At 34.2% G+C, this 12,937-nt stretch overlaps 2 protein-coding genes across 4 annotated transcripts; both read right to left on the bottom strand.

Moving 5' to 3' along the window:
- Positions 1-144: 144 nt before the first annotated feature.
- Positions 145-4,518, bottom strand: LOC145030659 (chaperonin CPN60-like 2, mitochondrial). 3 transcript variants are annotated; one of them, XM_078979058.1, is made up of 11 exons: positions 4,378-4,518; positions 4,260-4,281; positions 3,944-4,131; positions 1,802-3,874; positions 1,531-1,706; positions 1,361-1,456; positions 1,179-1,283; positions 997-1,083; positions 798-887; positions 626-706; positions 145-440 (listed from the first exon to the last, which is right to left on the bottom strand). In XM_078979058.1, exons 5-11 carry the CDS (start codon positions 1,627-1,629, stop codon positions 354-356), a joined length of 645 nt encoding a protein of 214 aa, XP_078835184.1. In that variant the 5' UTR covers positions 1,630-1,706; positions 1,802-3,874; positions 3,944-4,131; positions 4,260-4,281; positions 4,378-4,518; the 3' UTR covers positions 145-353. The 3 variants fall into 3 exon arrangements, with proteins under 3 accessions (XP_078835184.1, XP_078835191.1, XP_078835175.1); XM_078979065.1 differs by having other exon boundaries at positions 145-546; positions 3,944-4,075; XM_078979049.1 differs by having other exon boundaries at positions 3,944-4,075.
- A 1,805-nt stretch (positions 4,519-6,323) lies between these two features.
- On the bottom strand, positions 6,324-12,092 carry LOC145030623 (protein HOTHEAD-like). Its single transcript, XM_078979004.1, has 6 exons — positions 11,867-12,092; positions 10,521-10,923; positions 7,765-8,075; positions 7,291-7,676; positions 6,631-7,199; positions 6,324-6,515 (listed from the first exon to the last, which is right to left on the bottom strand). Exons 1-6 carry the CDS (start codon positions 11,937-11,939, stop codon positions 6,464-6,466), a joined length of 1,794 nt encoding a protein of 597 aa, XP_078835130.1. The 5' UTR covers positions 11,940-12,092; the 3' UTR covers positions 6,324-6,463.
- Between the last annotated feature and the right edge of the window lie 845 nt (positions 12,093-12,937).

Here is a 12,937-nt window from a genome sequence, read left to right as displayed (position 1 = left end):
TTTTTAATATCACTCCCTTTTGTGTAACATAAATCACTGAGTGTCGTGGTTTGCGCTTTGTTAAAGGGTCTTTTTCTTGTAGTGTTGTAGTGAGAAACAACTAGTATGGTTGTATGTCCTATTGGTTTTTTGACATATTGCATGTTTCAAACCTCTCTGGTTTGGGTTGGAGCTGATTGTTATTTGAATAAAATTGTTGGCATGCCGTTTAGCTCTTAACAATTTACATGCTTGATGTTGTACAAGATGTGAAGGGAAGGCTACTGTTGTAATCAATCCAACATAAAACAAAAACCAACTTTGTAATATCAGATTAATAATCTCTCTTGTGCCTTCTCTTTGTCAAACATGGTTCACCTTAATTCCTCACACCTTTCTTCAATTTGCTTCTTATCACCACCACCATGTAGAATGATTGTATCATCAAGAGAAACAATAACCTAGTACACACACAAAAATCAAGTCCTAAGTACAATTTTCAGTGTTGTGAGTTTTTTTTTCAAGTTGCACATCATTAAGGGTCAACCCACGTTCCTCGCTGATAACCTGGATATTTACGATATTACCCTTATGAGTGCATAAAGATCAATGGTTATGATTTAAAGAATTTAGATGCTTCTCTCACCTCTCCACCTGTAAGTACTGCTAAATCTTCTAGATTGGCTCTTCGGTTATCTCCAAAGCCAGGAGCTTTAATTGCACACACCTATGTGTAAAAAATAAAAATCATTTCACTTGAATTTATCATGGAAATAATAATATATAATGGTGTTAATGGTATTTAATACGACACTCACCTTGAGTCCAACTTGTCGCTTGTTAATAATCAGCATTGCCAACAGCTCACTTTCCAAATCTTCAGCCACAATTAATAGGGGTCTGTTTTTCTGTTCCAATAATTTAATTCAAAACATATAAAAAGTTAACAAATGGTTAAAAGAAAGGGAGCTTAATCCAATGTGTCACTGATCCACAGAGAAGAAAAGACTTTTTTACCCCTAAAGCGAGCTCCAAAATTCTGACAAGCGAGTTAACGTCTGAAACCTTTTTGTCATGAATAAAGATCAATGGATGTTCTAATTCCTGCCTACATGCAAAAACAGACATGTCACTAATTGATGATTATTAAATTTGATTAAACACATTCTTCATGTATATAATTGATAGCTTATACATACACATTTTTGTGTCATTGTGTTTGTAACAAAATAAGGAGAGATGTAACCCCGGCCTAACTTCATCCCTTCAACAACTTCTAGTTCATTATACAAAGTATTACCATCCTGCACGATTATTGAACAATTAAATCTGAAAAAACAAATTAATTATACTTATATGATAAATTAAATTCTTATCTTACAGCAACTGTAATGACTCCTTCTTTTCCAACTTTCTCCATGGCTCTTGCTATAAGTTCACCAATCTCACGCTCTCCATTGGCAGATATAGTGGCCACCTAATTCAAATTCAACAAAAACTCAGTTGTCAATTGCTTTTTAAGCATGAAGTATTTAAAGAAAAACATAAAACCTGTGTAATTTCTTCTGGTGTACTTATCATTACTGCTCGACTTTTTAAATCAGCTATAACAGCATCAATAGCCATATTAATACCACTTCTCAAATCCATAACATTTACACCTGCAGCTACAGACTTGCAGCCTTCAGTGAATATTGCTTGTGTCAGAACAGTAGCACAAGTTGTACCTGTAATGACATTGTATTTTATGAAATGAGAATTTGGCATTTAACATAAAGGTTTAATAATTCAAATGGATACACATATGTTGACTTTGTTTTACCATCTCCAGCAGCAGAATTAGTTGCACTTGCAACCTGCTTTACAAGATTAGCACCAACGTTTTTCGCCTTTTCCTAAAAGTTGATGCTTTTGGCTACTGTGACACCATCTTTTGTGACTTTAGGACTTCCATGGCTTTGCTCAATGATCACATTAGGCTACCCAATATGGGGGTAGTTTCACGCGTCTTGGGCTGAGGTGACAACCTCTCCTACGCGTGAACACAGCCCCCAAAGCCGGTGGGGTGCTGGTGACGTGGTGCCAAAGACGCAAGAGGACGCCCAATCACAATTCGTTTAATTTGTAACGGTCGGAACTTGTAAACTAACGGTTATATAGCCGTTTCTAACATAAAAAAAATTACTTTTTACCATTTAAACACAAATATTTACACCTATAAATTATCCACTATTCTACTTACATTTTACATTTCAAAAAACACTCTCTATATTTTATTACCTTCTACAAAAAAACCTCATCTCTCATATTTTTTTTCTCTCAACATGGATTCAAATCCAAACACCCCCAACACTCCAAACACTCCAAATGCAAATGTTAGTTACATGCAATTGCTAACCTCCCCAATCCAACAACAAACTTTATTCACCACTTCATACCCACAAACTTTCTACCAACAACAACCATAACAATTCAATCAACCCCAATTCCAAGCCTTTCAACAACAACCTTCCCAACAATTTCAACAACCTTCTCAACAATTTCAACCATCTCAATCTCAACCTATAAATCTTGACAATGACGACGACGACGAACGGTCCAAGAAACACAACAACCAACTCGTCGAAGGCAAAAAAAAAAAAAACCAAAGATCCAAGAAAAAAAAGACTACCGCATGGAACGAAGACGAGGAGGAAGCTTTAGTAAAAGCTTGGATTTTCATATCCCAAGACAGGGATGTCGCCAACGCACAATCGGGTAAAAGTTTTTGGTGTCGTATTCTAGATCATTTCCACGCGTTATTAGGAAAGAAAACGGAGCGGACGTACGACTCAATCAACGCAAAATAGTGTGACTTACGAGCAGCTTGCACCAAAATCAATGGCATATTTGACAAGCTTAAAAATATGCATAGAAGTGGTAGCAACGACTTCAACATTTTAGCGGCTGCGTCCTACGAATACAAAGTTACCACTAACGGTAAACCGTTCGGCCACCAAAAAGCGTGAGAAGTTTGTCGTAACGGTCCAAAATGGGTTCTATATCCGAAAATGGCGCATTCGGGATCTACAACCGATTCCAACAAAAGGGCAAGAACGTCCGAGTCGGACGTGGGTTTTGGACTCGACCTCAACGATGACTTCGACGCCACTGAGGGGGAGGGCCCACCGAACGTCCAACTTCGTCGACCACCGGACGGGACAAAGCAAGAAAATGAGCGTCTTCAAGCGGAAAAGCACCGGCAACTAGCGACAGCGAGCTTGCGACATCCATAGATAAAGCTCTAGTTTTTCTAGAAAAAAAAATACGAATCGTCGAAGGCCGCTAACCGCCAAAAAATAGCTCTTACCGATCTTCAAATCATAAACACGAAGCCCCAACCGGATCTCAACCCGGAAAATCATGCGACATTTCTTAAAATTCAACGACAAGTCCGGAAAAAATATGGACTTTAGGTTCTAATCTTAATGGTTTTAAGAAATTTAGGATTTTATTTATGGTTTTAAGTAATTTAGGATTTTAATTTTTTATGTTTTTTTTTAAGAATTTTAGAATTTTAATTTGTGTTTTTTATATTAATGTAATGTGTTTTTAATTTTAATGTAATGTGTGTTTTTGTTTTTTAATTTGTGTTTTTTATATTAATTATGGTTTTATTTTAAATTATGGTTTGTAATTTGTTTTTTATTTAATATAATGTCAAAAAAAAAAAAGGAATTTGTATAGTGGTAACCATTTCCAAGGTCTAGTGGGTTGGTGGTGGGTTGGGTGTGAAACTGACGTGGCGCATAAGTGGCAACACTTTTTTGGTGGGGTGGTGTGAAGTTGACGTGGCGCATAAGTGGCAGCACTTTTCCGGTGGGACGAGTGTGACTACTCATGTAGCCTTACGGCCCTGATTGCAACATAAGCGTGTAAGAATGATTTTATTGGCGAAAAGAACATGGAGGCTGAAGAAAGCTACCTTTGGTCCCATTGTGACCTTTACAGCATCAGCAAGCTGGTTTACACCAAGCAACATGGCAGCACGAGCCCTAGATCCAAACTCGATATCCTTTGCAACATAGTTTCTGCTCCAAATGACTCTACCATGTACCTTCCGACATTTCCAATCATCCATGTCAATTATTTCAACAGAATCAAGATCGACAGCTTCAATGAATTAGAATAATGAACATAGTGAAGCAACAGCAACAACAACCAAACATTAAACCTCGCCATAGATTTGCCCTAGTTCGAAAACCTAACAAAACGGAGAAAAAATTGAACGGGATTCTTACCAGCTTCCTTGATGTGGACGACCTACATACAAATAATGATAAATTAATCAGCTATTTTTGATTATCAATTAAGCTATGAATTATAAGTCAAGAAATGAATCGAAAGAAAGACGAATACTTGATCGAGGAAGTTAACGCTGCAGCGAACCGATACATGGCTGGTGAAAAGCCGAAAACAGAGTGGTAGGGATGTTGAAGCCAAAAACAAAGCGAACCGAATGAGTCTACTATCACTGTAAAATGAGTCTAACCACGGGGGTTTTAAGAAAGTAGGGTTTAAGTGGAAGACGTTGAAGCCCAATCTATTATGGTCAATTCTGGTCAAATACGAGGAAATCTATCAAAAAAAAAAGAATTTAAGCTTGTGGTCTTGAATTTATCTTGATAAAGATGAGATCCATGTGCAATTGTTATGCGCAAGAACGAGGAAATCTTAGATATGTACATTACCATAATTAGGTAATGAGGACAAGGAAAGATGTCAAAATAGGAGGAATGTGTAAATGGAAGTTAAGCTTCTAAACAAGATAATAATACTAAAATGATGAAAATTATAATGATGGTGAGAGGTAAGCTTGAACACCTATACAAAATAGTGTGAGGAAAGTATGATGCTCTATTAGGAAAATGAAAACAAAAAGGATGGAAGGTGAAAATCTTGATGAAATAAATTGGGTATTCGACAATGTTAAAGTAACCTAAAATGGTATATGAAGTATTTATAAGAGATAAAGTATAGTCTATACGATTGATAATTGCTTGAATATGCATATTGCCAAAGTATGTTGTTAAAATGAGAAATTAATAGATAAAATGATTCATGACTTTTGAGGTGTATGGGATATCCATAACCTTGTGAAAGCATACTCGGCTCATGTGGATCTCACGCGAACCGCGTGAGTTAGGCATTTTTTTTTCCTTTTCTTTTTAGACAATGTACTATGATCATCTTGCACCCAAACCTCCGAACCCCTTTTTTAAACCATTTTCAATGATTGATATATTTTAACAACTTCATTACACATGAATTAACACTCTTTAACATCCGTGTCATTGTTGGATTGTGGATTAAGCTAAGCTTTTCAGTTTAGACATCAATTGCAATGATGTCCACCAAAGACCAAAATGAGCAATCTAACTTCCTTTTAAAAGGTAATGTATGACTTATTAGGATACACAATCATTTCTTAAACTTCATTCCAAGTGAGTGTAATCCTTTATTTCTAGCAATGGAATCATCAATTCCCATTCCATAGTTCAAGAGACATAATTTCCCACTATTCTCCTTAGAATTACATTGGATTCATGGAGTCTCATAAATTGCAGACAAAAACCATAGTTCAACTAGATTATATGAGTTAAATAAGGGGGCAAATCGTTTCATAATGGTCGCTGGAACTCAATCCACAATCATCCTCTTTGGAATGTCCAATTCTGAGGATCAAACTCTAGTTCATTCTAGGTCATCATTTTGACTTCCAGATTGGGATGCAAGAAATAATTTAACGTCTAATCTATGATATATGATCCCCAGAATGTCCGGAACACAAGGTACAAATCATTTATGCTATAGTACAACTTGTTCATGAAGTTAGAGCTTGAATTACCCTAATTCTACACTAGGAGGTGAGATTCAACTATCTATTAGCAAATGGTGACTATATGGTGTTGTCAAAAAACCAGCCAATCATTAGAATCCAAACTAATACACTTATGATCAACAAAATTCATATTCCTCATGATTAGAAAACAAATCGAACTATAATGAAGTTACATGCATGGCATCACGTTTCATGGATTTGGAGCTTGAAGCATTTGCTGTTGTCTCTCTAACATTGTATTCAAGCATCAAAATTTCAACAAGAATACAACTAAAATGTCAAAAAGTTCTTAAAAAGAAATTAAATGAAACTCTACCAAACTTGGTACCCAACTTAAATATCAAAAGCACTTAGAATACAATAGGAGTGGAGAATTAAAAGTCTCATAGTTAATATATATTCTACATCTCTCACAAAGAATGCAAGTAGGGGATTTGAAGTCGTTATCTTAAAGATATTAATATCTAGAAGACCGATTCAGATACCATCAAACTAAATGTTTGATGTCTAATCCTTGCAAAGAATTTCTATTTTAATTAATTTTCACAAAATTAAAATAACATCAGCATCACGATCACCATTCCACATTGCATTAATTTATTTTCACGATCCTTCTTTTCTTAACCTTTCTCTTAAAATCTTCACTCCCATGTACCTACATTGCACAATACCCATGGGTTAATACACATTTTTGTATCAATAATATACACCAATTTTAAGCAAACAATAACAATCTCAAAAATTAAATGCGTTATAGTAGTATAGTATACCTTCCAATCATCATAACAGTCGCTTGAGGATTAGTGCCAGGGGATTGCTCAAAAGTGGACCCATCGATGACTCGAAGCCTATGCACACCCATAACCTCATAATCATTGTTCACCACCTTGCCAACGTGGCACCCACCATGATAGTGCCATATGGTGATCACTGTGTCTTTACAAAATTGCTCGAGTGACTCTGTGTCATTCGTGTGTCTAGGTATCAAGTTGACATTGGCAGTGACACTCATATTAAGCAGTTTGTTGACAGTTTCGTTGTCACACTGAGTGAAGTTAAGGAAAGGTTTCGATCTCACGAGTTTCTCCATCATCCGGACTCCATGAACACAACTCCTTAAGTCGTCAGGGTGGCTAAAGTAGTTAAATACAACAGATGGGTTGTTGTCGACATTGGTGTTGATCAATTTCAGCTCCCCCTTTGACTTTGGGTAACCAATCTTTTCTAAGATGAAACCTCCATGAAATGCTTCATGTGGGATATCCTTCTTGTTTCTTTTGTACAATTCAATCGCTTCTTTTGTTCTTTTCTTCGGAGGAATGGTTGAAAGCTGTCCAATCTGTCACAAACAACACATAATATTATCAACCTAGAACAAAATCACAAACTTTATCACACTATCTATTGATACAAGATTTTGTAACACTAACCTCAGCTGAAGTGATACCATGATGACAATGGATGCTATCCGAAGATTGACCATAACCACTACTGGCTTCAATAAACACACCCATTTTTGTAATCCCAACTGTTTCAATCAGTGACTGTTTGACAGGTCTATTAAAAGGAACATAAATCGCGTTCATGGGATTATCCGACATGTTTTTCCCAACAAATTCGTTGTCATGCACTACCGAAATGTTTAGTTTCTCAAGATCATCTTTTGGCCCTATCCCACTAAGCAATAACAGTTGAGGACTCCCAATCGCTCCACTTGTAACAATAACCTCACTTCCACGCTTCCTAGAAATAAATGCTTCATGTAAGTCCCCATTTTCGTCTTTAAAAACCACCCCAATCGCCCTTGGTTTCTTCCCTACATTTTTCAAATTAACAAAAGATGTAAATAAACATGAATTACTTGCTACAAAAAAGTTTTAGTTTCATTTGTGTGATGTGTATACCATTTGTGTCGAATGTTACTTTTTGAACTCGTGCATGAATTAACACGTCGAGGTTTTGAGGGTTTGCAGAAGATAGTAACTCAGCAGCAGTGTGTCGACGACCATATTTATCAAAAATGGTCCCACCAACCTTTGTACCATACAAATGGTCATATGTGAACCCATTATTGGGTGAAACACCGACATCCAAAAGCCCATCGCGAACTGCTCTTTGCCATGGTTCGAAAACGGGTTCGTGAACAATTTGCTTCTCGACCCATGGGTATGATTCATTCACCAATTTTGCATCCCATCCTACGCTCTTAACATAACTACATAGACAAAAATGATTACAAAGTATAAAAAAAGGGAAGTTTAATTTTCCTAATTGTTTTTATTTTTTGATCATACAATCATCCGTTTTGAAAAATGAAACACAAGAGCTGATTTTGTAACTGTTATTTTAAGTTATATGTTAACAACTTTTATGAAATTAGAAATAAACATCTGATAGGTTTGATGGATTTTGAAAACAAGAGGGGTAAGATAGGAAATGAGCAAATAATTTGCTCAGTAACATTGAAGTGAATTGGTACAAATGGGTCCGAAATAAATGTATAATCCATGTGTCACATGTCACTTTTAATGTTATATTTTGTCTTTTGATGATTCATCATTGATCACCTACCCACTACCCGCTCCTCATAATAAATATTGACGGGTGGAGGACAGGAGGAGGGGCCTCACATTCACATAGCATTTATTTTTTAAATTGAAATTTTGCTTCTTTTCTTTTAGATTTTCGATTGTTTTATATAAACGCAACATCTATAACTAAATTCAGTATAAAATGAATTCAATGAACGTAACCAATCGATAATGGAAGAGATAAATGGGACCATTGTTTTTCCAAATGTTTATAGTATAATGATTGTTGTTAGAACGAAATGGATAATGATAACAAAACAAATAAATAAGACATTTACACCTATTTGTTTTGATAATATTTCATTGAATCACACTAGCGCACTACATCAAAGATAAAGATTCTACACATTTCCCTCTCCACAATATATATAAGATTTTTTTTTTTAAAAATATACTCCGTGCTAATATGCAAAAAAGATATGTCAAAACAACTAATTGTTATAATAGTATATATGCCCACTCCTCCCTTAGAAAGTATAGATAAAAAAAAATTGATGTTTTCTTTGTAACTTTTTCCCCACAAAAAATATAGAATGTATATACAATAATATAAATAAACATTCCCATGTTCTTTTTATTTAAGCATTTAAAGGCTTAAAATAAAGATTTTTATGATGAACATTATCACAATAATAATTCCAATACCTGGTGTCCATGACTTGTGCATGTATTGTGTCCCTTGACGATGATGATTGTGATAGTATTGACAATGATGATGTATTTAATATATAATCGATCAAAAGATATCGTAAAAAAAGATTGTACATAGAAAGTATTTTTTAGGCAATAACATTTTAACTTTTTCTTTATTACTACATTTTACTTTATTACTATTTTCTCTTATACAATAAATTCGATCTTTTATCAAGTTATGCATACCTAAATCAGCAAAATTTTAATGACCATGAGTCCATGAGATTAACATATATCTTGTAAGATTGGTAACCAAAATTAGATTAATTAGAAATTAAAGTGGTGATGAAAAACTATATATTAATTTTGAAAGTAGTGGTAAATGAATGATATAATATTATAATTGTTGCTAGAAAGTAAATTCTCAAAAATAAAAATAAAGCTTTTAATGCGTTTGGTAAAAGTCATATGTATCTTTTTTTTTTCTGAAACAGCGGAAATATATTAAACCACTGCCAAAAAAAGCAAAGGCAGGAAAAGCAAAAAAAAAAAAAAAAAGAAATTAGTGAATAGTGAGTAGGTGAAAAAAAAAAAAAAAAAAAAAAAAAAAAAAAAAAAGTGAGCAGGTGATAAAATTCGTACGTGTTGCTAAAAAGTAAACAATAAAAGTAAACTTTAAGCGTACATTATGATGGACATGGATGCTTGTTATTAATGCACAAAACCACCACTACTTTCAAAACACGTATCATGGAATTTAAATAGAAACTAGCTTCATTTAAATCATATTTTATTATTGACCGATTAAATGACTTGCACATAATTGAAAAGAGAAATTAAACTCCTATATTGAAAATCTTTCAAATGCGTTAAACTTAAAGTCACGTCAAAAAAGAATTGTCTTGTTATTTAAGCTATATTTGAAATACTAGTATTATTTTGGTTGTTGGTTTATAAGTTAACGATAAAAATAACATTCGAAATAAATAATATCTGATAAACTAGCTGATATGTAAAAGGACATAAAAAAATATGTTTTTATAGTTAATTAAAGTATATTTAAAATTTTAGTTTTTTATTTGAAAAATTATTCTAAATAGGTTTCTAAAAATCAGGCTTAGTTATTTTTTGAGTTGCTAAAAAAAAAAAAAGTCGATAAATAAACCAGCACCCCAAATAAAACAGCCTTAACAAGATAACGTTTGTAATCATATTAAATGCATCAATTATTTATAAAATAAAAAACGTAGTAATATTTTATTAACTCATCACCCAACCCCCGGCCTATCATTCTGTCAAATTTTCTCAATACACATCTTAGATGATTCGGGGGGAAAAAAACTTTGTTTTCAAGACAATTTTGAATCCTTCTTTAATTGTTTAAGAGTGCTTGTTTAAAAAAATAAAGGAAGCTTGATTAAGAGAGAGAGTTGTACCTTGTGCTTGCTCGGGTGTAAAATCCTGCGTTGATGGAAGTACCACCACCCAAAACCCTAGCTCTTGCATTGAAGACTCCATCATTTGACACAAAGTATTGTGAAGCAGAAGAATCAGAAGTATCGGCAAGGGTAAGATGGAAATTTGACAAAAATGAGACATTCCTATTCGCAAAAGGGACACCACCCCTTTCAAGTAAGAGCACCCGATAGTTTTGAGACAATGTGGCTGCTAATGGACACCCTGCAGAGCCACCTCCGACAACAATGTAGTCATACTCCTCCTTTTTTCCTCCGCCGTTGGATGGGATTGACTTTGCCGATGACGACGGTGGTGATGGTGATGAGAATGAACTCGATGGGCGGATGAAAGGGTACTTGGTTTGCCAGGGTATCTTATCACCTGGATTTGATCAGAAAGTAAGATTACTATTTTGCCCTTGACTATATATGTATATTTTTCGGATATGCCACCTTTTGTTACAAAAAGTTACATTTTTGGACAAACATATATCCGAAATAATATGACATAAAAATGTGCGAAAAGATTAAGAAATTGTGATTTGTTACAGTGGTGGTGTACGAAAAAAGATTGCATTTTTTGACAAACCCATAGATAAAATGTTAGTTTTTTTGTTCCAAAAGCTTGAATCTTTAAAAAACAAATCAAGAAATGCAATGAATTTGTTTTATTTATCTTTAACTATTCAAAGATCGAACAGTTGAAACTATCATATCAACAGTATTACGGGAATGTAGTACAATATTGGGTTTCTACCATTTTAATTAACGTTAATGCTAAAAAGAGAAGAAGATAAGAGTTAATTAAAACGAGCTAAAACCGAGAACTGCAAGTACTAAAAAGTAAGTTAATATCTATATATATATATATGGATCTAAATAATGTTTTATATAAATATGTGCGTGTATGTTTTAAAATAAAACCCTAAATTTTTCCAACTTAACAGCAATTAATATCCAAAGAAATTAATCTTTTTCCCCGATCAAGGCTCGACCTTTTGTTCCAAAAAGTTGAAGCCTTCACTACATAAACCGAGAAATAGAATGAGCCCATAATAAGAAAACACACATACACTACTAGAAAATTGAAGTACAAATGCGACACCATCCGTCACTAATACCCTTTAAATTTAGAGATGTAAACAAAAGCTTGAAACTTTCCTCTAGAAACCCAGAAACTAAATGACCTAAAAACAAGGCATATTTAAAGGATATGAATGAAGATAGTATATACATAACATATATATATATATATATATATATATATATATATATATATATATATATATAGAGAGAGAGAGAGAGAGAGAGAGGAAAACAAGAACCTTGAGAGAGGGTGAGTAGAGTGGCAAGAAACAGAAAGAGAGAGAGCTTGTTGTAGTTGATGATGAATGCCATTGGAGAAGGAGACACTGCACCACCTCCAAATCTGAATTTGAGTTGTGTGGCAAACTGTGGTTGGTGTTGTTGTGTGTGCAAAGTGCAAACACACCCTGCCTCTTACATTCAAATCATCACTCACTCATACCCTTATATAATACCCCCACTCTATGCATATACAACTGTAAAATATATGATTAATATTAAAAAGGAGTCACTTATGGTTGAGCTACAAGAATTATATTCTGTAGAGTTGTATCAAGAGAGGAATTATGGCATCAATAATGTGAAGAAGGAGATAAAGAGAGAAGAGAGCAATAAATGAGGGAGAAACTGAACCACTGGTAGAGAGGAGAACATTTAATGACCGCTCCATCTTCCTCCTACTACACACATATTATGAAATATGAATCAATGTTTACAGATGAGTTCGGTATGGATGCAATCATGGCCGTTGGATTTAAGGCAAGCTTACAAAGGTTATAATAATAAGTCAAATTTTTTATTGAGTCATTGAAGTTCGAGATACTACTACGACGTTGAAACATATAAGCGGTTCAACTTTGAGTTTATGAAAGCTATCTACTCGAATTATTAATTATTGGCTAACTTTTGACCTCTAGTTTTGAATTCAAGTTTAAATTTGATTCTTTTTGTTTTGGAGGAAATGTGAGGTTTCATATGTGTATCACTTTGGGATTTCGTGTCGAGTCTAAGAAACACTCTAACGACCAACTAATAGCGATCAACAATTAACCGGAAATAGTGAGAATAGAAAGAACGCTATTTTTTGGGTTGAGTGGTTGTAGTTTGCAAACAAGTATCCGAAACAAATGAGTCGTGATTCTATTAAGGGTCTTTTTTTTTTTTTTTTTTACTTGGTACAAGGGTAGAAATAGAAGGAATGTTATTTTTTGGATTGAGTGGCTGCAATTTGCAAAACCCTCTCGATGCCAATTTAGTATAATTATCACTCGTTTCCTCTAATGTCTTGCCGAGGCATTTGTCTTAATAAA

The sequence above is a fragment of the Lactuca saligna genome, chromosome 1 (genome assembly GCF_052625555.1).
Source record: "Lactuca saligna cultivar CGN05327 chromosome 1, ASM5262555v1, whole genome shotgun sequence".
NCBI classification, from domain to species: Eukaryota; Viridiplantae; Streptophyta; class Magnoliopsida; order Asterales; family Asteraceae; genus Lactuca; species Lactuca saligna.
The sequence above is the reverse complement of the archived record's forward strand: the minus strand, read 5'-3'. Positions and strand labels throughout refer to the sequence as shown.

Bases quoted from the DNA above. Each gene is read 5' to 3' on its own strand.
- LOC145030659 (XM_078979058.1), bottom strand. From the start codon at position 1,629: ATGGATTTGAGAAGTGGTATTAATATGGCTATTGATGCTGTTATAGCT. The intron at 888-996 runs GTAAAAAAGTCT...TTATTGGAACAG, and splicing joins TTTTGGAGCTCGCTTTAGGG to AAAAACAGACCCCTATTAAT. The intron at 441-625 runs GTGAGAGAAGCA...TGTGTGTACTAG, and splicing joins CAGTACTTACAGGTGGAGAG to GTTATTGTTTCTCTTGATGA.
- LOC145030623 (XM_078979004.1), bottom strand. From the start codon at position 11,939: ATGGCATTCATCATCAACTACAACAAGCTCTCTCTCTTTCTGTTTCTT. The intron at 7,200-7,290 runs GTTAGTGTTACA...TGTTTGTGACAG, and splicing joins ATGGTATCACTTCAGCTGAG to ATTGGACAGCTTTCAACCAT. The intron at 6,516-6,630 runs GTATACTATACT...TGTGCAATGTAG, and splicing joins ACTGTTATGATGATTGGAAG to GTACATGGGAGTGAAGATTT.